The 23,881-nt window shown below is 46.0% G+C and overlaps 1 protein-coding gene across 3 annotated transcripts in view; it reads left to right on the top strand.

The window, feature by feature from the left end:
• KMT5C (lysine methyltransferase 5C) overlaps window positions 1-23,881 on the top strand; it is an 87,715-nt gene that overhangs the window by 29,366 nt on the left and 34,468 nt on the right. For all 3 annotated transcript variants that reach the window (XM_063942806.1, XM_063942804.1, XM_063942805.1), the window contains exons 4-6: window positions 14,645-14,808; window positions 15,557-15,576; window positions 22,593-22,729. In XM_063942806.1, coding sequence (XP_063798876.1) covers window positions 14,645-14,808; window positions 15,557-15,576; window positions 22,593-22,729 — 321 coding nt within the window. The remainder of the gene's footprint in view (window positions 1-14,644; window positions 14,809-15,556; window positions 15,577-22,592; window positions 22,730-23,881) is intronic.

The following is a 23,881-nucleotide window of genomic DNA, read 5'->3' as shown; positions in this document are numbered from 1 at the left end:
GGAAGGCTATGTGGAAGCAGAGCGGGAGCAAATGAATGTGGGGTCTCCGCCGACGGCGCCGACCCCTGATTGGATGGATATGTGGAAGGTTTTAAATGATAATGTTAATTCCTTGCATAAAAGGTTGGATAAAGCTGAAACCTTAGGACAGTCAGGGTCTCAACCCATGCCTTATCCGATGTCGCAGAGGCCGTCAGGGTCTCAGAAGCGCCCACTATCCCAAATTGTTGAGACAGATACCGACATGGATTCTGACTCCAGTGTCGATTACGATGATGCAAAGTTACAGCCTAAATTGGCTAAAGCCATTCGTTATATGATTATAGCAATGAAGGATGTGTTGCACATCACAGAGGAAACCCCAGTCCCTGACAAGAGGGTTCATATGTATGGGGAAAAAAGGCAGGAGGTGACCTTTCCCCCTTCACATGAGCTAAATGAGTTATGTGAAAAGGCTTGGGAATCTCCAGATAAAAAACTGCAGATTTCCAAGAGGATGCTTATGGCGTATCCTTTCCCGCCAACAGACAGGTTACGCTGGGAATCCTCCCCTAGGGTGGACAAAGCTCTAACACGCTTATCCAAGAGGGTAGCCCTGCCGTCACAGGATATGGCCACCCTAAAAGATGCTGCGGATAGAAAGCAAGAGGGTACCCTGAAGTCCATTTATACACATTCAGGTACCTTACTAAGGCCGGCAATTGCGTCGGCCTGGGTGTGTAGTGCTGTAGCAGCATGGAAGGATACCTTGTCTGAGGAACTTGATACCCTAGACAAGGATACTATATTAATGACCCTGGGGCATATAAAAGACGCTGTCCTATATATGAGAGATGCTCAAAGAGACATTAGCCTTTTGGGCTCTAGAATAAATGCAATGTCGATTTCTGCCAGAAGGGTCCTGTGGACTCGGCAATGGACAGGCGATGCCGACTCAAAAAGGCACATGGAGGTTTTACCTTACAAGGGTGAGGAACTGTTTGGGGAGGGTCTCTCGGACCTGGTCTCCACAGCTACTGCTGGAAAGTCAAATTTTTTGCCATATATTCCCTCACAACCTAAGAAAGCACCGTATTACCAAATGCAGTCCTTTCGATCACAAAAAGGCAAGAAAGTCCGAGGTGCGTCCTTTCTTGCCAGAGGCAGGGGCAGAGGAAGGAAGCTGCACAACACAGCTAGTTCCCAGGAACAGAAGTCCTCCCCGGCTTCCAATAAATCCACCGCATGACGCTGGGGCTCCACAAGCGGAGCTAGACCCGGTGGGGGCGCGTCTCCGAAATTTCAGCCACAAGTGGGTTCGCTCCCAGGTGGATCCCTGGGCAATAGAGATTGTGTCTCAGGGATACAAGCTGGAATTCGAAGAGATGCCCCCTCACCGATACTTCAAATCGGCCCTGCCAGCTTCCCCATTAGAGTGGAAAGTAGTGTTAGCTGCAATTCACAAATTGTATCTTCAGCAGGTTGGTGGTCAAGGTTCCCCTCCTTCAACAAGGGAAGGGTTATTATTCGACCATGTTTGTGGTACCGAAACCGGATGGTTCAGTCAGACCCATATTAAATTTAAAATCTCTGAACATATACCTGAAAAGGTTCAAGTTCAAAATGGAATCGCTCAGAGCGGTCATTGCAAGCCTGGAAGAGGGGGATTTTATGGTTGCTCTGGACATAAAGGATGCATACCTTCATGTCCCCATTTATCCACCTCATCAGGCGTACCTCAGATTTGTGGTGCAGGATTGTCATTACCAATTTCAGACGTTGCCGTTTGGGTCTCTCCACGGCACAGAGAATATTTACCGAGGTGATGGCAGAAATGATGGTACTCCTGCGGAAGCAAGGGGTCACAATTATCCCATACTTGGACGATCTCCTCATAAAAGCGAGGTCAAGAGAGCAGTTACTGAACAGCGTAGCACGCTCTCTGGAAGTGTTAGGACAGCACGGCTGGATTCTGAATATTCCAAAGTCGCAGTTGATTCCTACGACTCGTCTGCCCTTCCTGGGCATGATTCTGGACACAGACCAGAAGAGGGTTTATCTCCCGATGGAGAAGGCTCAGGAACTCGTGACACTGATCAGAGACCTATTAAAACCAAAAAAGGTGTCGGTGCATCACTGCACACGAGTCCTGGGAAAGATGGTGGCATCATACGAGGCCATTCCCTTCGGCAGGTTCCATGCGAGGACCTTTCAATGGGATCTCCTGGACAAGTGGTCCGGAGCACCTCTTCAGATGCATCGGTTAATCACCCTATCCCCCAGGGCCAGGGTGTCTCTCCTGTGGTGGCTGCAGAGTGCTCACCTTCTGGAATACCGCAGATTCGGCATTCAGGACTGGTTCCTGGTGACCACGGATGCAAGCCTCCAGGGGTGGGGGGCAGTCACGCAGGGAAGAAATTTCCAAGGCCTGTGGTCAAGTCAGGAGACTTGCCTTCACATCAACATCCTAGAACTAAGGGCCATATACAACGCCCTACGTCAAGCGGAGTCCCTACTTCGCGACCAACCGGTTCTGATTCAGTCAGACAACATAACCGCAGTGGCTCGTGTAAACTGCCAAGGCGGCACAAGGAGCAGAGTGGCGATGGCGGAAGCCACCAGGATTCTTCGCTGGGCGGAGAATCACGTAAGTGCACTGTCAGCAGTGTTCACTCCGGGAGTGGACAACTGGGAAGCAGACGACCTCCACCCGGGAGAGTGGGGACATCATCAAGAAGTCTTCACACAGATTACAAGTCGGTGGGAACTACCACAGATAGACATGATGGCGTCACGCCTCAACAAAAAGCTACAGAGCTATTGCGCCAGGTCAAGGGACCCTCAGGCGGTAGCTGTAGACGCCCTGGTGACACTGTGGGTGTTCCAGTCGGTCTATGTATTTCCTCCTCTTCCTCTCATACCCAAGGTACTGAGGATAATAAGAAAAAGAGGAGTAAGAACAATTCTCATTGTTCCAGATTGGCCACGAAGGACTTGGTAACCAGATCTGCAAGAATTGCTCACAGAGGATCCGTGGCCTCTTCCTCTAAGACAGGACCTGTTGCAACAGGGACCCTGTCTCTTCCAAGACTTACCGCGGCTGCGTTTGACGGCATGGCGGGTGACCGCCGGATCCTAGCAGAAATAGGTATTCCGGAGGAGGTCATTCCTACGCTGATAAAGGCTAGGAAGGACGCAACAGCTAAACATTATCACCGGATATGGCGAAAATATGTTTCTTGGTGTGAGGCCAGCAATGCTCCTGCAGAGGAGTTTCAGCTGGGCCGTTTCCTTCACTTCCTTCAGTCAGGAGTGGATTTGGGCCTGAAGTTAGGCTCAATTAAGGTCCAGATTTCGGCCCTTTCCATTTTCTTTCAAAAGGAGTTGGCTTCTCTGCCAGAAGTTCAAACGTTTGTGAAGGGAGTGCTGCATATTCAGCCTCCTTTTGTGCCTCCAGTGGCACCTTGGGATCTTAACGTGGTGTTGAGTTTCCTGAAATCACACTGGTTTGAACCACTTAAAACAGTGGAGCTGAAATATCTCACGTGGAAGGTGGTCATGCTATTAGCCTTGGCTTCGGCTAAGCGCGTGTCAGAATTAGCGGCTTTGTCTCGTAAAAGCCCATATCTGATTTTCCATATGGATAGAGCGGAATTGAGGACACGTCCACAATTTCTGCCAAAAGTGGTCTCATCCTTTCATATGAACCAACCTATTGTGGTGCCTGTGGCTACTTGTGACTTGGAGGATTCCGAGTTACTAGATGTGGTCAGGGATTTAAAAGTTTATGTAGCCAGAACGGCTAGAGTCAGGAAAACGGAGCCACTGTTTATCCTGTATGCATCCAACAAGCTTGGTGCTCCTGCTTCAAAGCAGACTATTGCTCGCTGGATCTGTAACACGATTCAGCAGGCTCATTCTGTGGCTGGATTTCCGCAGCCAAAATCGGTGAAAGCCCATACCACTAGGAAGGTGGGCTCTTCTTGGGCGGCTGCCCGAGGGGTCTCGGCATTACAGCTATGCCGAGCTGCTACTTGGTCAGGTGCAAATACGTTTGCAAAATTCTACAAGTTTGATACCCTGGCTGAGGAGGACCTATCGTTTGCTCAATCGGTGCTGCAGAGTCATCCGCACTCTCCCGCCCGTTTGGGGGCATTGGTATAATCCCCATGGTCCTTACGGAGTCCCCAGCATCCACTAGGACGTTAGAGAAAATAAGATTTTACTTACCGGTAAATCTATTTCTTGTAGTCCGTAGTGGATGCTGGGCGCCCGTCCCAAGTGCGGACTTTTTCTGCAATGCTTGTATATAGTTATTGCTTAAATAAGGGTTATGTTATAGTTGCATTAGGGTTTATCTGATGCTCTGTTATTGTTCATACTGTTAACTGGGTAAAGTTATCACAAGTTATACATACGGTGTGATTGGTGTGGCTGGTATGAGTCTTACCCTGGATTCCCAAAATCCTTTCCTTGTACTGTCAGCTCTTCCGGGCACAGTTTCTTTAACTGAGGTCTGGAGGAGGGACATAGAGGGAGTAGCCAGAGCACACCAGAATCCAAATTCTTTCTTAAAGTGCCCATGTCTCCTGCGGATCCCGTCTATTCCCCATGGTCCTTACGGAGTCCCCAGCATCCACTACGGACTACGAGAAATAGATTTACTGGTAAGTAAAATCTTAATATAAATATATATATAAATATATATATATATATATATATATATATATATATATATATATATATTACAGTATTTCTCCACATACCAGTGGAAAAAGATAGCACTCTCCAGACTTGCGTGATATGATGTAAGCAATAAAGTCATTTATTCAAAAGCTTGGTTCCATGTAACTTCATGTCACAAAAAGAGTATATGCACACAGAAAGGGCTCACCAACGTTTCGGTCCTATGTTCGGACCTTTCTCAAGGTATACGCCAGTCAATACATAATCGAGACATCAGTAGCATCGCAGCAGCATTAGGAAGGAACCAGGACCTGCATAGAGCCTCCCAGGCCCCCTATATATACCTATGTGTTAATGAATGAGTGAATCATGTGTAGCAGCGGCTGCCGCGTCACTTCCGGTGCAACCGGAAGTCGCGTTCCGTCGGGCGCCGCGCTGTATAGAACATACCAATCGGACATCAGTACATAGCACCCCTGTGTGCAGTCGTGTTGTTAAAACATGCCCCTGGACCCCGCCGCGGTCAGCCGCACAATATCCACGGCTGGACCGCTGGTAGCTATGGCAACCCGTGATGCCGCTATGTCACTTCCAGTCGAGACCGGAAGTCATGCGTTCCACGCTCGTAGCGCTTTGCGTTCCAGGTAGTCACTGTGTGTAATGACATGAGGCGGGGCCTTTGCAGCCATGTATGGGGCACAAAAGCAAATAAGTGAATAAAGTATATAAAGGGGTGTTCTGATCGGTATATCGGGGACCTGGGAAACCACACATAGCCAAATACACATTAGTCAAATTAACATACATTATGGTGTGCGCTACGCGCCTCACAGCAGTTAGGACCGTAACACTGCTGTATACCAAACATATTTGAAATAAATACATATGGATAGATAGTACCCTGTGCGATCCAACGCTCTAGGGGTATGTATACATGAATGTGCTACAAAGCCTCAGAGAAGAGGGAATGCCCACTTGGATCGGGTCAGGTGTGTGTATATAACAAGGATAAAATCAGCCTGAACCTCCCTCAGGACAGATATTGATGGACCAGCTCAGACATATAACATGGTGGATACTGACAGTATGCCATGGGCAGACGAACCCGCAGAACGATAGTATACTAATGCGAACTCTAGTGTAACCACACGGTCTAGTGTACGCAATTAGAACAGTGCTATGAGAAGTCCAAAAAATATGTACATTCATTATAAGTAATTATATATTAACGAATCGGCATAGTCCACGAGAGGGAGTGCAGACACGGACCAAGTCCCAAATCGGACCAACTAGGGTATCAGTCAAGTGGGCCTGCGTCAGGTTGCCAATGGGAAGAATGCGGTTTAGGACGAAACGTCCACTCGACTACCTGAGAAATATCGAGAGAGGATTATTTTCGTTCATCCCTCTGGGGGAAATAGTGTCTAGTTGGTGGATCCAATAGCTTTCCCTCCTTTTCAATGCCAGGGTGCGATCTCCTCCTCGGACGGGTGGTGGCACCCAGTCGATCAGCTTACACCTGAGATTGGATACCTGGTGTTGATGTGCCAAAAAATGTCTTGGTACCGGTTGTTCTGCCTTCTTAGATTCAATGGCCTGGTGGATGGTGGTCCTGTGATTGGCCATCCTGTCACTGAACCGCCTTGATGTCATCCAGACATAATATAATCCACATGGACATGTAAGGATGTAAATGACGTGGTCCATCAGACAGTGTAATTTATATTTGATCTTGATTGGACGTCCAGAGTGTGGATGGGGAAAGGTAGGGCCGGTGAGCATGCTCCGGCACGTGGTGCAACCAGTGCATTTGAAACATCCCGGTTTCTGCTCTTGCAGCCATGTTGTCCTGCTAGGGACGGTCGGGGTAGCTGTCGGTCTCAATAGAAGTTGTTTAAGGTTTGGTGCTTTTCGGTATGCCATCATTGGAGGTCGTGTATTTTTTGCCTTCAGTGAGGTATCTGTTGTGATGATGGGCCACCTCTTGCGGAGGGCTTTACTAATGTTACCGGACTGGCTGTCAAACGTCGTGGTGAAGTCTATCCTGTCGGTGTTTGGACTCGAGGACACGATGCTGGGACTCGTATTGGTGGTGTCCAGTGCTGTAAATTTTACACGGGCTTTATGTAGACATCGTTGTATACAGCCATCCGAGTATCCACGTTCACGGAATCTCAGCGACATATCCTGCAACTGTTGTTCCATGTTCACTGGGTTGGAGTTGTTCCGCATAACTCTCAAAAATTGTGAGATGGGCAGATTCTTTGAGTGCTGGTGGATGTTGGCTGGTGGAAGAAGGAGGGTGTTCCTGTCGGTGGCCTTCCTGTAGAGCGTCGTGCTGATCACATGGTCTTCTATGGAGACCGTGATGTCAAGGAAGTTAATGTGATGGTCATCAATCTGGTGTGTGAATCTCACCGGGCTTTCAGTTCATTTAGCACCTTGACCATCTGGTTGAACATCTCAGTCATCCCAGTCCAGAGAATAAAAATATCATCGATGAAACGTTTGTACATCAAAACGTGGGCCCCATACGTTGGTAGGATGTGCATCTTCTCGTAGGCCGCCATATAAATATTCGCATAGGCCGGCGCCAAATTAGAACCCATAGCGGTCCCGGATTGTTGTACGTAATACTTGTCCAAGTAGGAAAATTGATTAAGCTTCAGAACTGCTTCAGCTAGTTGAATGATAAAGTCAATCGGCGGATTAGCCGGAGGGTGGGCAATAAGGGCCTCCTTCAGTGTTTGCAGTCCATCTTCGTACGGAATGATGGTGTACAGTGAGCATACGTCCATGGTCGCCAATCTGACATCTCCACTTAGTTGTGGTAGATCGGAGAGTTTGGTGAGAAAGTCCATGGTGTCCCTGATGTAGCTATCTGACTGTTGTACTATTGGTTGCAAAAATGAATCCACGTATACTGCCAGTGGTTGCAACAATGAATTTCTTGACGAAATGATTGGCCTACCTGGTGGGTGAGAAAGTGTCTTGTGGACTTTGGGTAGAGTGTATATAATGGGACACACTGGGTGGGGGACTGTGAGAAATTTAAAAGTGTGTTTTATCAATCCACTTGGATTGGAGACTGTGTTGTAGTAGCCGGTCTACTTGGTTTTTGAAATTGGGGATGGGGTTAGTAGCACAGCATAAGTAGGTGGAGGTATCTGCTAATTGTCTGCAGATCTCTCGGTTATAGTCACCCCACTCCTGCACAACGATCGCTCCCCCCTTATCTGCTGGTCTGATGACGATAGAGGTATCGTCTGAGTGTTCTTAATGCCTGCCTTTCCTGTTTGGATAGGTTGTCATAGGACTTCCTGGGAGTGCCTGAGCTGATATCTTGTTCAACCAATCGGATGTATGTCTTAATACTGGGGTTGGAGGAGGGTGGATCGTATGTCGATGGTGGACGAAAAGGGGACCTATTGTCAAGGCTGGTATCCCCGTAGTGTTCACGGAGCCGAAGTTTGCGCCCAAATTTGTACATGTCAATGGCCGTCTCGAAGGGTTTATGTGGACACATGGGCACAAAAGAAAGGCCACGAGAGAGGAGGCTCAGTGTGGCCTCATCAAGTGGTCTATCTGTCAAATTGAAGACTAGACCTTGTTTTTGTCCCTGCACCTTCGCCACACGTCGCCCCTTCCTTGGGTGTGGTCTGCGCGTCCCCCGCTGGGGGGTAGACCTGCGTCGAGGCTCTGTCCTAAAAAAAGCTGTGTTACGAGGTCGACGGGTGTCAATCTGCTCTGTGTCCGAAGTGGATGCAGATGATCCAGTTTCAGAGGTGGCGTATTGTCGCCGACCTTGGCGACGTTGTCGGAAACCTCTTTGGGGTCTAGTGGGCCTCAAGTCACCTAGTAGCCACCTATACATGGTGTGGTTCTGGTAATCAGACACCACCGTAGCTAATTTGCTCCGCTTGAATGCGGTGAGCTCCTTATAATTGTCAATTTGGGCTTTTAGTTTTTCTAAATGATTACAGGTTTTGTCATTACTGATAGTGGATAAGTGGGTGCTGTTGAAAGTGTCAATCTGGGTCTTGACTTTGGTCTGTTCAGTGCCCACCTCCTCAATTACTAGCAACATTAAATCTAAAGAACATTTGTTGAGTACACCGCACCAGTGGCTACAGAACGTGGGGTTGTTTCTCCCGATAGTCGGGATATTGCTGACCCGAAACCCTCTAGGGATTTGTTTTTTATGATGGTACTCCGATAAGAATTGACCATGTAAGTTAAGGTCAATTTCCCTCTTGCTGAGTCTTAGTAGTTGGTGGTATAAATCAGTAGTTGTTTCTGCCGGAAGTGTATCAAATTCTATCTGATCAAAGAGTACTTTCTCGGCGTCGTCATCCGTTAGTGATACAATACCGTGTTCAGCCTGTGACAGAAGATTGTCATCCAGAAAACCTGCGCCGCCCTGGGCTATTGTCTGTGTATCCCAGGAAAATGTACGTCTCACGTGGACTAGACTACAGTACCCAATCTTCCCGGAGGTCTCCCTTACCGGTACTACCCAGGCCCGCACTGCTTGGCTTCCAAGTTCAGAAGGAGTTGGGCATCGCCAATGCGGTATGACTGTAGTTACAGGTACACAATATAGACTAATGGCCACAGGTCACTAAGATGACTCAATATCTGAGACACATGTGAAAACCCGGATGTAACCAAACAGGCAACGTATGAGAAAGACGTGCTATGTGCAGGTCATGCAGAGTACCTGGTTCACAATTAAACATATGTGGTGGGTGCAGGAAAAGATACACTCGGCAAAGCTAAGAATACCCAAATAATATGCACGGGAAGTCCCACACTCTCACCCGACACAGTTAACGGCTGGGGTGCCAAATCAAAGTCTGATCCAATCACGGAGTCAGACTCATAGTACAATACAGTATTTCTCCACATACCAGTGGAAAAAGATAGCACTCTCCAGACTTGCGTGATATGATGTAAGCAATAAAGTCATTTATTCAAAAGCTTGGTTCCATGTAACTTCATGTCACAAAAAGAGTATATACACACAGAAAGGGCTCACCAACGTTTCGGTCCTATGTTCGGACCTTTCTCAAGGTATATGCCAGTCAATACATAATCAAGACATCCGTAGCATCGCAGCAGCATCAAGAAGGAACCAGGACCTGCATAGAGCCTCCCAGGCCCCCTATATATACCTATGTGTTAATGAATGAGTGAATCATGTGTAGCAGCGGCCGCCGCGTCACTTCCGGTGCAACCGGAAGTCGCGTTCAGTCGGGCGCCGCGCTGTATAGAACATACCAATCGGACATCAGTACATAGCACCCCTGTGTGCAGCCGTGTTGTTAAAACATGCCCCTGGACCCCGCCGCGGTCAGCCGCACAATATCCACGGCTGTACCGCTGGTAGCTATGGCAACCCGTGATGCCGCTATGTCACCTTTGGTCGAGACCGGAAGTCATGCGTTCCACGCTCGTAGCGCTTTGCGTTCCAGGTAGTCACTGTGTGTAATGACAGGAGGCGGGGCCTTTGCAGCCATGTATGGGGCACAAAAGCAAATAAGTGAATAAAGTATATAAAGGGGTAGCACTGTTCTAATTGCGTACACTAGACCGTGTGGTTACACTAGAGTTCGCATTAGTATACTATCGTTCTGCGGGTTCGTCTGCCCATGGCATACTGTCAGTATCCACCATGTTATATGTCTGAGCTGGTCCATCAATATCTGTCCTGAGGGAGGTTCAGGCTGATTTTATCCTTGTTATATACACACACCTGACCCGATCCAAGTGGGCATTCCCTCTTCTCTGAGGCTTTGTGGCACATTCATGTATACATACCCCTAGAGCGTTGGATCGCACAGGGTACTATCTATCCATATGTATTTATTTCAAATATGTTTGGTATACAGCAGTGTTACTGTCCTAACCGGTGTGACGCACGTAGCGCACACCATAATGTATGTTAATTTGACTAATGTGTATTTGGCTATGTGTGGTTTCCCAGGTCCCCGATATACCGATCAGAACACCCCTTTATATACTTTATACTTTATTCACTTATTTGCTTTTGTGTCCCATACATGGCTGCAAAGGCCCCGCCTCCTGTCATTATACACAGTGACTACCTGGAACGCAAAGCGCTACGAGCGTGGAACGCTTGACTTCCAGTCTCGACCAGAAGTGACATAGCGGCATCACGGGTTGCCATAGCTACCAGCGGTCCAGCCGTGGATATTGTGCGGCTGACCGTGGCGGGGTCCAGGGGCATGTTTTAACAACACGGCTGCACACGGGTGCTATGTACTGATGTCCGATTGGTATGTTCTATACAGCGCGGCGCCCGACGGAACGCGACTTCCGGTTGCACCGGAAGTGACGCGGCGGCCGCTGCTACACATGATTCACTCATTCATTAACACATAGGTATATATAGGGGGCCTGGGAGGCTCTATGCAGGTCCTGGTTCCTTCTTGATGCTGCTGCGATGCTACTGATGTCTCGATTATGTATTGACTGGCGTATACCTTGAGAAAGGTCCGAACATAGGACCGAAACGTTGGTGAGCCCTTTCTGTGTGTATATACTCTTTTTGTGACATGAAGTTACATGGAACCAAGCTTTTGAATAAATGACTTTATTGCTTACATCATATCACGCAAGTCTGGAGAGTGCTATCTTTTTCCACTGGTATGTGGAGAAATACTGTATTGTACTATGAGTCTGACTCCGTGATTGGATCAGACTTTGATTTGGCACCCCAGCTGTTACCTGTGTCGGGTGAGAGTGTGGGACTTCCCATGTGTGTGTGTGTGTGTGTGTGTGTGTGTGTGTGTATATGTATGTATGCATGTATGTATATGTGTGTGTATGTATGTATGTATGTATGTATATATATATATATATATATATATATATATATATACACACATACACACATACATATATATATATATATACACACATACATATATATATATATATATATATATATGTATGTGTGTATATATATATATATATATATATATATATATATATATATATATATATATATATATATTTTCACCCACGAAGGCGGCACTCGGCACTCGCAAGACTTCCAACATAGGAATAATGAGACGGACAGCGTCTGTGATTCAACGTTTCAGTCTAATGGACTTTTTTCAAGAACAAAAAACATGTGCAATCTTACCTTAAATAGTGAATACCGTCCAGGCCGCCATGCCCGCCTTCCGATCGCCTCGAGTCCCCGTCCGATGATGTCACCGCGCTGGCCACTTCTGCTCACCGTCGCCTTCAGTCCGGTCACCTGATCACCTCACTCCTAGTGACCGCTTCCGGCGCTGGCTGCATGGAACGCAGCACGTGACCCACCAGCCGGAAGGGTAGAGGAAACCGGGTGGTTACTATGAAGACCTGTAAACGGGAAATAACACATTTCAAATGTAACCAACAAACAGAAAAATGCATAAAAATCATGTGTTAACCAAGTTTGAAACATACAAAAGTGTAAATATAAAAAAAGCGGAGTGTTGTAATTGGTATCTACCAACCGAGCAATGAAAGATACAGCGGGCCAAATATACATGAACGCCCCTGTAATGGTACTATGAAACAAAAAAAAGGGAAAAAGGTAGAAAAACGGAGCGCACTGCCGGGTGAGGAAATATAATAAACTGTGATTAAAAAGGTCAAGTAAAACTACACGGACCCTGGTGCTGCTTACTGTTGAATTAATATAATTATGTGCTAGCTGAAGCTAAAAAGGAAAAAAATAAAGGAATGAGAGATTGTCACGACTTCAATCCAGTACTTCAAAAGTCTAAAGTTATCCAAAACCACGCTCTTAAGGTATGATTTCCTAGAAACATTAGACAGGTAAACATATAGGAAATCATACCTTAAGAGTGTGGTTTTGGATAACTTTAGGCTTTTGAAGTACTGGATTGAAGTCATGTGACAATCTCTCATTCAGTAGTGCAATTTCCTGCTTTAATTATGCTCACGCTCAGTGCTCTAACATCAGCTTTTACTTAATTTTTTTCCTTTATTTTTTTCCTTTTAGCTTCAGCTAGCACATAATTATATTAATTCAACAGTAAGCAGCACCAGGGTCCGTGTAGTTTTCCATGACCTTTTTAATCATAGTTTATTATATTTCCTCACCCGGCAGTGCGCTGCCGTTTTTCTACATTTTTTCCCTTTTTTTTGTTTCATAGTACCATTACAGGGGCGTTGATGTATATTTGGCCCGCTGTATCTTACATTGCTCGGTTGGTAGGTACCAATTACAACACTCCGCTTTTTTTATATTTACACTTTTGTATGTTTCAAACTTGGTTAACACATGATTTTTATGCATTTTTCTGTTTGTTGGTTACATTTGAAATGTGTTATTTCCCGTTTACAGGTCTCCATAGTAACCACCCTGTTTCCTCTTCCCTTCCGGCTGGTGGGTCACGTGCTGCGTTCCATGCAGCCAGTGCCGGAAGCGGTCACTAGGAGTGAGGAGATCAGGTGACCGGACTGAAGGCGACGGACGGTGAGCAGAAGTGGCCAGCGCGGTGACATCATCGGACGGGGACTCGAGGCGATCGGAAGGCGGGCATGGCGGCATGGACGGTATTCACTATTTAAGGTAAGATTGCACATGTTGTTTTTTGTTCTTGAAAAAAGTCCATTAGACTGAAACGTTGAATCACAGATGCTGTCCGTCTCATTATTCCTATATTGGAAGTCTTGCGAGTGCCGCCTTCGTGGGTGTTATGTTGGAGTCTATTTGACTTAAGGAGGGCACCGGAGCATTTCTGTGGGACAGTAACGTGAGTGCCGACCCATATATATATATATATATATATATATATATATATATATATATATATATATATATATATATATATATATATATATATATATATATATATTATAATAGAAATAATATAATAGAAATAATATAATAGAAATAATATAATAGAAATAATATAATAGAAATAATATAATAGAAATAATATAATAATTTTTATTATTTTATTTTCTCTAATTCAAAAGTCGCAGTACACCCTTTTGTTTCAAAAACTGTGCAGGAAATGGGAAAACTGACTTAGATTCAAGATGGCGCCCGTGTTCGATACATGCCCTAAAACAGAGGTTCTCAAACTCGGTCCTCGGGAGCCTACACAGTGCATGTTTTGCAGGTAACCCAGCAGGTGCACAGGTGTATTAATTACTCACTGACACATTTTAAAAGGTCCACAGGTGGAGCTAATTATTTCACTTGCGATTCTGTGAGGAGACCTGCAAAACATGCACTGTGTGGGCCCCCGAGGACCGAGTTTGAGAACCTCTGCCCTAAAAGATAGTCCTCACCCATACCTTAGTATTTATATAACTTGGAGTGTTCTGTTTTCCCATTTCCTGCACAGTTTTTGAAACGGAAGGGTGTACTGCGATTTTTGAACACAGTGGGGGAATTCAAATGTTTGAAAATGGATGTCGTCCCCTCCCCCAATGTGCCTCCTTGTTCAAATGATGAAAACAAATTCAGGGACACTTGTTTCCTGTTCTGGATTCAGGGGGAAACCATTTCTCATGTATATGATTATTTGTATGGTTTAACCATTTAGATTGCGCATCTGGGAGGTGGTTATGATCATTCATTTAATAATGATACAACCACAGGATCTGATTTTGTTCTTTATGTAGAGATACTTTACAAAATGCATCACAGCACAATATGGAAGAGCCATTTAAAAAAAAATAATTTAATTTCATTATGCGCTGTGTACATACTTTATCCAGCAGGATACAGTGAAAATATTGGTGGGAAGACTAGCTTCTATGGCATTTGTATGTAGAGATCCATGCAATTAATATTTCAATAATACGCGCAGATTTTTATTCCTATAGCTGTCTGGACAATAGTGGCGTTTGTTCCATTTGATTTGATTTTTCTCTATTTTGTTTCTCTTTTAATGGGCACAAATGTAATTTAATTTTTCAGGGTAAGGAATGACAAAATTGCGCTGCTTGTGGGCTGCATAGCTGAGCTAACCAAAGCTGATGAGTCCCTCCTGCGCTTTGGTGAGAATGACTTCAGCGTTATGTACTCCACCCGGAAGAGGTGTGCACAGCTTTGGCTGGGGCCTGCTGCTTTTATTAATCATGGTAAATCATCAGGGACAGATGTGACTTATTTTTACTTATATGTCTAACTCTTTGAAACGGGTACAGTGGGGCTGATACAGTAGTAAACAAGTTAGTTTTTGTATGTATCTTGCTTGTTTTTGTATAGCTTATGCTGCGGAGAAAGCCACAGGCAATGCTGATTAGTCACATTTCTGGGGGAAGAGCATAACTCTGCACTGACATGGCGTTTTCACGTAGAATAAGCCCACCAAGGGTGGGTAGAGTTGTGCAAACGCATACTTATGCCTGTGTTTAGATAGAACTTGTGCGCCAGGATAGGGCTGGTAGCTTAGATGTTTACAGCTCCAAGTAAAGGCGAGTATCCCCATTTTGTTGCTTACATTAAATGCTGGAATAATTATGCCTAACTCTTTATCAGCCCCAATATGTTTATAGTACAGGAAAAACATTTCTGTAAATTCCAGGATGAAATATGGAAAAGCCCATTTAATTAACTGGCTGATTACATACAATTGTATTTAGTGCTACTAGGAATGGCTTCTGTACTTTTAACATTCAGCTGTTGCCATGTTAGGAGGAAGATGCTTTTTCTAACAGAGCTGCCACTGTGCGTGGCCTGCAGAAATGCATGGTGGTGTTTCTCATGGGAGCTGTAATGCTAGACTAATGCAATCTCCGCTATATATACGAAACATAATATCTTTCTCCTTTTTTTTTTTTTCTCCCACCACTCCTCCTCTTCTAACTTTATTTCCTTGGATTTAAGACTGTCGGCCCAACTGCAAGGTATGTTTGTGCCGGATTATCAAACATTAATACATTATTGCACTGCATGTAAAGCATGCTAACCATTCTGCAACTGTAAAAAAAATCAGAGGATGATTTGCATGTGTTATTATTGCATGTAAGGTAAGTGATGTAGCACATCAGTAATTCATGGCTTTTTGTCTCAATTTTTTTTTTCCTTTTAAATTTAATACTAACATTGCCCCTAAGGGCTTATGATGTCCGAGAGAAATAAATGTTTTAATATGGTGGTAATTGTGTAAAATATATTTGTATGTTATCTGTAATGTCTGCACCTTATTTGTATGTCTGTGCTAGCTGTTTCTGGAAAACTGACACTTCATTACAATATCTCCATCTGAAATTGGAATACAGGTTGAGTATCCCTTATCCAAAATGCTTGGGACCAGAGGTATTTTGGATATCGGATTTTTCCGTATTTTGGAATAATTGCATACCATAATGAGATATCATGGTGATGGGACCTAAATCTAAGCGCAGAATGCATTTGTTACATATACACCTTGTACACACACAGCATGAAGGTAATTTTAGCCAATATTCTTTATAACTTTGTGCATTAAACAAAGTGTCTACATTCACACAATTCATTTATGTTTCATATACACCTTATACACACAGCCTAAAGGTCATTTAATACAATATTTCTCTAACGTCCTAGTGGATGCTGGGGACTCCGTCAGGACCATGGGGATTAGCGGCTCCGCAGGAGACAGGGCACAAAAATAAAGCTTTAGGATCAGGTGGTGTGCACTGGCTCCTCCCCCTATGACCCTCCTCCAAGCCTCAGTTAGGTTTTTGTGCCCGTCCGAGCAGGGTGCAATCTAGGTGGCTCTCCTAAAGAGCTGCTTAGAAAAAGTTTTTAGGTTTTTTATTTTCAGTGAGTCCTGCTGGCAACAGGCTCACTGCATCGAGGGACTTAGGGGAGAGAAGTCAACTCACCTGCGTGCAGGATGGATTGGCTTCTTAGGCTACTGGACACCATTAGCTCCAGAGGGATCGAACACAGGCCCAGCCATGGAGTCCGGTCCCGGAGCCGCGCCGCCGACCCCCCTTGCAGATGCCGAAGATGGAAGAGGTCCAGAAGCAGGCGGCAGAAGACTTTTCAGTCTTCCTGAGGTAGCGCACAGCACTGCAGCTGTGCGCCATTGTTGTCAGCACACTTCACACAGCGGTCACGGAGGGTGCAGGGCGCTGGGGGGGCGCCCTGGGCAGCAATGTATAATACCTTTTTATGGCTAAAAAATACATCACATATAGCCCTTGAGGCTATATGGATGTATTTAACCCCTGCCAGATCTCACAAACTCCGGAGAAGAGCCCGCCGAAATAGGGGGCGGGGCTTATTCTCCTCAGCACACAGCGCCATTTTCCTGCTCAGCTCCGCTGTGAGGAAGGCTCCCAGGACTCTCCCCTGCACTGCACTACAGAAACAGGGTAAAACAGAGTGGGGGGGCACTTTTTTTGGCGATATTACTATATTTAAGCTGCTATAAGGATACAACACTTATATAGGGTTGTTCCCATATATATTATAGCGCTTGGGTGTGTGCTGGCAAACTCTCCCTCTGTCTCCCCAAAGGGCTAGTGGGGTCCTGTCTTCAATAGAGCATTCCCTGTGTGTCTGCTGTGTGTCGGTACGTGTGTGTCGACATGTATGAGGACGATGTTGGTGTGGAGGCAGAGCAATTGCCGGTAATGGTGATGTCACCCCCCAGGGAGTCGACACCGGAATGGATGGCTTTGTTTATGGAATTACGTGATAATGTCAGCACATTACAAAAATCAGTTGACGACATGAGACGGCCGGAAAACCAGTTAGTACCTGCCCAGGCGTCTCAGACACCGTCAGGGGCTGTAAAACGCCCTTTACCTCAGTCGGTCGACACAGACCCAGACACGGACACTGAATCTAGTGTCGACGGTGAAGAAACAAACGTATTTTCCAGTAGGGCCACACGTTATATGATCACGGCAATGAAGGAGGCTTTGCATATCTCTGATACTACAAGTACCACAAAAAGGGGTATTATGTGGGGGGTGAAAAAACTACCTGTAGTTTTTCCTGAATCAGAGGAATTGAATGATGTATGTGATGAAGCGTGGGTTAACCCAGATAGAAAAGTGCTAATTTCAAAAAAGTTATTGGCATTATACCCTTTCCCGCCAGAGGTTAGGGCGCGCTGGGAAACACCCCCTAAGGTGGATAAGGCGCTCACACGCTTATCAAAACAAGTGGCGTTACCGTCTCCTGATACGGCCGCCCTCAAGGATCCAGCTGATAGGAGGCTGGAAACTACCCTAAAAAGTATATACACACATACTGGTGTTATACTGCGACCAGCCATCGCCTCAGCCTGGATGTGCAGTGCTGGGGTGGTCTGGTCGGATTCCCTGACTGAAAATATTGATACCCTGGATAGGGACAGTATTTTACAGACTTTAGAGCAATTAAAGGATGCTTTTCTTTATATGCGAGATGCTCAGAGGGATATTTGCACTCTGGCATCGAGAGTAAGTGCGATGTCCATATCTGCCAGAAGAAGTTTGTGGACACGACAGTGGTCAGGTGATGCGGATTCCAAACGGCATATGGAAGTATTGCCGTATAAAGGGGAGGAATTATTTGGCGTCGGTCTATCGGATTTGGTGGCCACGGCAACTGCCGGGAAATCCACCTTTTTACCTCAGACCCCCTCCCAACAGAAAAAGACACCGTCTTTTCAGCCGCAGTCCTTTCGGTCCTATAAGAAGCGGGCAAAAGGACTGTCATATCTGCCCCGAGGCAGAGGAAAGGGTAAGAGAGGGCAGCAAGCAGCTCCTTCCCAGGAACAGAAGCCCTCCGCGGGTTCTGCAAAGCCCTCAGCATGACGCTGGGGCTTTACAAGCGGACTCGGGAACGGTGGGGGGTCGACTCAAGAATTTCAGCGCGCAGTGGGCTTGCTCACATGTGGACCCCTGGATCCTGCAGGTAGTATCTCAGGGTTACAGGTTGGAATTCGAGAAGTCTCCCCCCTCGCCGGTTCCTAAAGTCTGCTTTGCCAACGTCTCCCTCAGACAGGGCGACGGTATTGGAAGCCATTCACAAGCTGTTTTCTCAGCAGGTGATAGTCAAGGTACCCCTCCTACAACAGGAAAAGGGGTATTACTCCACGCTATTTGTGGTACCGAATCCGGACGGCTCGGTAAGACCTATTCTAAATCTGAAATCTTTGAACCTGTACATACAAAAATTAAAGTTCAAGATGGAATCACTCAGAGCAGTGATAGCGAATCTGGAAGAAGGGGACTTTATGTTGTCCCTGGACATAAAAGATGCTTACCTGCATGTCACAATTTGCCCTTCACATCAAGGGTACCTCAGGTTCGTGGTGCAAAACTGTCATTATCAGTTTCAGACGCTGCCGTTTGGATTGTCCACGGCACCTCGGGTCTTTACCAAGGTAATGGCCGAAATGATGATTCTTCTGCGAAGAAGAGGCGTATTAATTATCCCTTACTTGGACGATCTCCTGATAAGGGCAAGGTCCAGAGAACAGCTGGAGGACGGAGTAGCACTAACCAAAGTAGTACTGCAACAACACGGGTGGATTCTGAATTTTCCAAAATCTCAGTTGACCCCGACAACACGTCTGCTGTTCCTGGGAATGATTCTGGACACGGTTCAGAAAAAGGTGTTTCTTCCGGAGGAGAAAGCCAAGGAGTTATCCGAACTTGTCAGGAACCTCCTAAAACCAGGAAAAGTGTCTGTGCATCAATGCACAAGAGTCCTGGGAAAGATGGTGGCTTCTTACGAAGCAATCCCATTCGGCAGATTCCACGCACAAACTTTTCAGTGGGATCTGCTGGACAAATGGTCCGGATCGCATCTGCAGATGCATCAGCGGATAACCTTATCGCCACGGACAAGGGTGTCTCTTCTGTGGTGGTTGCAGAGTGCTCATCTGTTAGAAGGCCGCAGATTCGGCATACAGGACTGGGTCCTGGTGACCACGGATGCCAGTCTGAGAGGCTGGGGAGCGGTCACACAGGGAAGAAACTTCCAGGGAGTATGGTCAAGCCTGGAGATGTCTCTTCACATAAATATACTGGAGCTAAGAGCGATTTACAATGCTCTAAGCCTGGCAAAACCCCTGCTTCAGGGTCAGCCGGTGTTGATCCAGTCGGACAACATCACGGCAGTCGCCCACGTAAACAGACAGGGCGGCACAAGAAGCAGGAGAGCAATGGCAGAAGCTGCAAGGATTCTTCGCTGGGCGGAAGATCATGTGATAGCACTGTCAGCAGTGTTCATTCCGGGAGTGGACAACTGGGAAGCAGACTTCCTCAGCAGACACGATCTACACCCGGGAGAGTGGCGACTTCATCCAGAAGTCTTCCACATGATTGTGAACCGTTGGGAAAAACCAAAGGTGGATATGATGGCGTCTCGCCTCAACAAAAAACTGGACAGGTATTGCGCCAGGTCAAGAGACCCTCAGGCAATAGCTGTGGACGCTCTGGTAACACCGTGGGTGTTCCAGTCAGTGTATGTGTTTCCTCCTCTGCCTCTCATACCCAAAGTACTGAGAATTATACGGCAAAGGGGAGTAAGAACGATACTCGTGGCTCCGGATTGGCCAAGAAGAACTTGGTACCCGGAACTTCAGGAGATGCTCACGGAAAATCCGTAGCCTCTACCTCTAAGACGGGACCTGATTCAGCAGGGACCATGTCTATTCCAAGACTTACCGCGGCTGCGTTTGACGGCGTGGCGGTTGAACGCCGAATTCTAAGGGAAAAAGGCATTCCAGAAGAGGTCATTCCTACACTAGTTAAAGCCAGGAAGGAGGTGACTGCACAACATTATCACCGCATTTGGAGAAAATGTTGCGTGGTGTGAGGCCAGGAAGGCCCCCACGGAGGAATTTCAATTGGGTCGATTCCTACATTTCCTGCAAACAGGATTGTCTATGGGCCTCAAGTTGGGGTCCATTAAGGTTCAAATTTCGGCCCTGTCGATTTTCTTCCAGAAAGAATTGGCTTCAGTTCCTGAAGTCCAGACTTTTGTAAAAGGAGTACTACATATACAGCCCCCGGTTGTGCCCCCAGTGGCTCCGTGGGACCTTAATGTAGTTTTGGATTTTCTCAAATCCCATTGGTTTGAGCCACTCAAATCGGCGGATTTGAAATATCTTACATGGAAAGTAACCATGCTACTGGCCCTGGCTTCAGCCAGGAGAGTGTCAGAATTGGCGGCTTTATCGTATAAAAGCCCATATCTGATTTTCCATTCGGACAGGGCAGAACTGCGGACGCGTCCTCATTTTCTGCCTAAGGTGGTGTCAGCGTTTCACCTGAACCAGCCTATTGTGGTGCCTGCGGTTACTAGCGATTTGGAGGATTCCAAGTTGCTGGATGTTGTCAGGGCATTGAAAATATATATTTCAAGGACGGCTGGAGTCAGAAAATCTGACTCGCTGTTTATACTGTATGCACCCAACAAGCTGGGTGCTCCTGCTTCTAAGCAGACGATTGCTCGTTGGATTTGTAGCAAAATTCAACTTGCACATTCTGTGGCAGGCCTGCCACAGCCTAAATCTGTCAAGGCCCATTCCACAAGGAAGGTGGGCTCATCCTGGGCGGCTGCCCGAGGGGTCTCGGCATTACAACTCTGCCGAGCAGCTACGTGGTCGGGGGAGAACAAGTTTGTAAAATTCTACAAATTTGATACCCTGGCTAAAGAGGACCTGGAGTTCTCTCATTCGGTGCTGCAGAGTCATCCGCACTCTCCCGCCCGTTTGGGAGCTTTGGTATAATCCCCATGGTCCTGACGGAGTCCCCAGCATCCACTAGGACGTTAGAGAAAATAAGATTTTACTTACCGATAAATCTATTTCTCGTAGTCCGTAGTGGATGCTGGGCGCCCATCCCAAGTGCGGATTGTCTGCAATACTTGTACATAGTTATTGTTACAAAAAAATCGGGTTGTTCTTGTTGTGAGCCGTCTGTTCAGAGGCTCCTACGTTGTCATACTGTTAACTGGGTTCAGATCACAAGTTGTACGGTGTGATTGGTGTGGCTGGTATGAGTCTTACCCGGGATTCAAAATCCTTCCTTATTGTGTACGCTCGTCCGGGCACAGTATCCTAACTGAGGCTTGGAGGAGGGTCATAGGGGGAGGAGCCAGTGCACAACACCTGATCCTAAAGCTTTATTTTTGTGCCCTGTCTCCTGCGGAGCCGCTAATCCCCATGGTCCTGACGGAGTCCCCAGCATCCACTACGGACTACGAGAAATAGATTTATCGGTAAGTAAAATCTTATTTTTTAATATCTTTGTGTATTAAACAAAGTTTGTGTACATTGAGCCATCAAAAAACAAAGGTTTCACTATCTCACTCTCACTCAAAAAAGTCCGTATTTCAGAATATTCCATATTTCGGAATATTTGGATATGGGATACTCAAGTGAGCCAGTGGAGAAGTTGCCCCTGGCAACCAATCAGCTGCTCTGTATTATTTTATAGTATGCAAATTATTAATGTTACTTCAGTGCTGATTGGTTGCCATGGGCAACTTCTCCACTGGCTCACTTCTCACTCTTATCACTGCTTCATACATTTACCCCAATGTTACATGTGTCATGAAAGACACTTTGCTATCGTTATGTACAGTTTTTAGGGAACATGAGCCTCACTCTGTTTTGTCACCTTTTCTTTGATTATGGATTATTTGCTGAACAAAATGTTTTTTGTGTTCTACACTACATACCCACTTGATCTAGTTATATCAAATACTTTTGTCCCACCATAAGAACCCTTAATTAGCAATAACATTATACAGTTACCATACTCTACTCATTGAATTCAGTGTCTGGCGTTGAGTGTAATCTGTTTACCCCCACTCCTGTGTCATTACAGGTACTGATGCAGCTTTGTGTATTACTTTTTTCTTTTTTTTCTTATTTAGTATATATTCTAATTTATCGTACGACTAAACAATCTTCTTTCTGTAGTTCGTTCCCACAGAAGGAAACACTGCTTGTGTAAAAGTTCTCAGGGACATTAAACCAGAAGAAGAAATAACCTGCTTCTATGGAGAGAGTTTTTTTGGAGAGAAGAATGAGATGTGTGAGTGCTGCACCTGTGAGAGGTGAGTTATCATGAGATACTGTAAGGGGAGATTCATAGGCTCTACGTCAGAATCCTTAGTGTCTCAGTCCTGGGAGGGTTCCTCCTCAGACTGTTATTACCAGGAATTCCCTGAGGATTCGCACGTAGAGATTTTCTCAGACGTTGTGTATTCCAGTAGTAAATGATGGATAGAGGATTTAGCGCGGGCTGTTTGGCAAGCACGAAGTATCCAGGACTGCGAGGATTTGGAAGTGATGGATAGATTACTGTTTAAGATGTAGAAGCAAATGGTTACCTTCCCTCCTTTCCTGCAGTTGTAAGACTTCTTGTGCTAAGACCACACCTGGAAGGTAGTTTAAGTCCTCACACTGAGCCTGATTCAGATTTAGACACACTGCCTATATTAACACAGTGGAGCGATTATCGGCCAATGCGTTCACACTGCACATGCGCCGAGGTACTTTTGTGAGACTGCTCGCAATGAGGAATCAATCGCAAATGATTGAAAGGAGAAGCTCGTTTTGTGGATGTTAACAGGGAGTGTCTGTAAGACCACAGAAAACATGGCACCCGGGTCTCAATGCATTTCCAAGAGGCAGCATTAGCATGTTTTGTCACCTTAAATGGTGTACGGAATTGCAGCTGCAAATGTATTGGCGTCCGAATCAGGCCCACTGTTTGCAGTCCCTTCATCCTCTCTCCAGTGTCGACACAGTAAAACATGAATTCCCCCTTATAGTTGATGCTCACCAAGTGTGACTTTTTTTTTTTTTTTTAAGACCACCACTATTTGAATTTTGACTACTATGGCCTCTAGTTACTGGAAAATCAAAGCCATCCGGTGTATGTTGTGGCTAGGGCCTCACTTAGACCCATCAGGTAGTGTAGAGGTGGATGATGCAACTTTTGGAGGGTTCCCAAATGGTTAAAACACAGATCTGAAGTCTGAGGCTGTGGATGCAGGGCTCATTGGGGCTAGGATTTCAGCCTTGGTAGTCTCAGCATGAAGTGTTCTCTGGCTTCTGAAGCAGTGTTTGTGCCCTTCTCAAATATTGTCCTAATATTTTCCAGCTCTGGCTCAGTTAAGTTGTCTAGGCAGGGGCATGGGTTGGTAGAAGTTAATCGCTGCACTTTAATGCTTCCACACCGAGGAGTTTCAAATTTTTTTGCC

Source organism: Pseudophryne corroboree, chromosome 10 (assembly GCF_028390025.1).
Source record: "Pseudophryne corroboree isolate aPseCor3 chromosome 10, aPseCor3.hap2, whole genome shotgun sequence".
Lineage (NCBI taxonomy): Eukaryota > Metazoa > Chordata > Amphibia > Anura > Myobatrachidae > Pseudophryne > Pseudophryne corroboree.
The sequence above is the reverse complement of the archived record's forward strand: the minus strand, read 5'-3'. Positions and strand labels throughout refer to the sequence as shown.